The sequence below is a fragment of the Cyprinodon variegatus genome, unplaced genomic scaffold, assembly GCF_000732505.1.
Source record: "Cyprinodon variegatus isolate N-32 unplaced genomic scaffold, C_variegatus-1.0 Scaffold483, whole genome shotgun sequence".
NCBI classification, from domain to species: domain Eukaryota; kingdom Metazoa; phylum Chordata; class Actinopteri; order Cyprinodontiformes; family Cyprinodontidae; genus Cyprinodon; species Cyprinodon variegatus.
Window position 1 is genome coordinate 603,234 of NW_015150936.1, and position 1,326 is coordinate 604,559.

Here is a 1,326-nt window from a genome sequence, read left to right on the forward strand (position 1 = left end):
GTTATTCTGTTTGCGCACGCGCAAATGAGCTGATGGTACGGATCGTGCTTCCGGTACGGATCGGGTAATGACATACCTTGCTAACCAGTTAGCAACTTAGTGCTTGTAAGTTCCCATTGGGACCAATTAGCACTAAATTGGTGACTTAGAAACAACACTGTCAGGGAACGCTATGGAGAGAGGAAACATGCAAGAGGAGGAGAGTTTCGGCCGTTGAACGGAACCCGGACCAGTTAACGGAACATGGGGGATTAATAGAAAACATCCAGATAACAAAAAACAAAGTTCTGACAGCTCAGAAATCTGGATGATTTCTCTGACTGATCATTTTTATTATTATGATGTAATCGTGGGATCAGCCTCCAGCTTTTTTGCAACCCGTCCCATCCCCCATCCCACTCCCACAGGGGACAAAGGGGCCCCTGCTGTTTCTCTATCTGGGGGTCTGTGGCCCTCATGTCAAAGTCTGATGTGTCTGAGGTGTAGGAAATGTTACTAGGATGTGATGATGATGAGGATGGGGAAGAAGAAGAGTCCAGCAAACAGCCCTCAGTGAGCAGCAGATTTTAACCGAGGACCCCAGAGAGTTTAGGGATGGGTCCCGAGCAGGAAGCAGAGTGATTTAAGGTATCTGACCATGAAGCTCGTTCACCTTCATCGTCGATCCACTTCAGAGTGATGGGTTGTTGCCTAGCAACGCTGCACATTGTTTTCACTTCCTCACACAGCTCCACGAAGCTCACTGAAGATGGCATGTCAGTGATCAACATGTACCTGAAGAACAGAAACACAGAACAGACGTCACCTCAGAGAAAAGAGACTAAACTTCTCCTCCCTGAGGTTAGGAGATAAGAAGCCATGAGGGTCCTTCTGTCGTCTGCTGAAGGCCTTTACAGGCAGGTCTGACAGCGGACAACCACCCCGCTACCCACAGCAGAAATAAAACTCATCTACCAGGATCGTTTGCTGACTTTATAAATGAGCAGGAAAATAAAGAAAAATAAAGAATAATCTATCTTAAATAACCTGAGATTACTTTCAATCTAATGACTTTAAATGATCCAATCAAAGCCCAACTGAAAAACCTAGCAGGCATTATAGTAGAACAAAGGATATTTAATGGAATGTAATATCAGAAAATGAGTTGGAGCTTCAGGATGTGAACAAAAAAAAACTTGTTTTATTCTTTTCACCTCAACTCCCACAGCGGCCCTAAAAGCTTAAATCTAACAATCTATAACAGACACGGCTGGGACTCCAGAAACAGAAAAATCTAAAAGCTGATTCATTAAATACAGAGTGAAGAATCTCAATCATTTATTTCTA

At 43.7% G+C, this 1,326-nt stretch overlaps 1 protein-coding gene across 1 annotated transcript in view; it reads right to left on the reverse strand.

The window, feature by feature from the left end:
* Positions 1 to 1,326, reverse strand: part of prkcz (protein kinase C, zeta) — a 221,473-nt gene that overhangs the window by 192,164 nt on the left and 27,983 nt on the right. Inside the window, exon 2 of the mRNA XM_015390042.1 lies at positions 653 to 774. Coding sequence (XP_015245528.1) covers positions 653 to 774 — 122 coding nt within the window. The remainder of the gene's footprint in view (positions 1 to 652; positions 775 to 1,326) is intronic.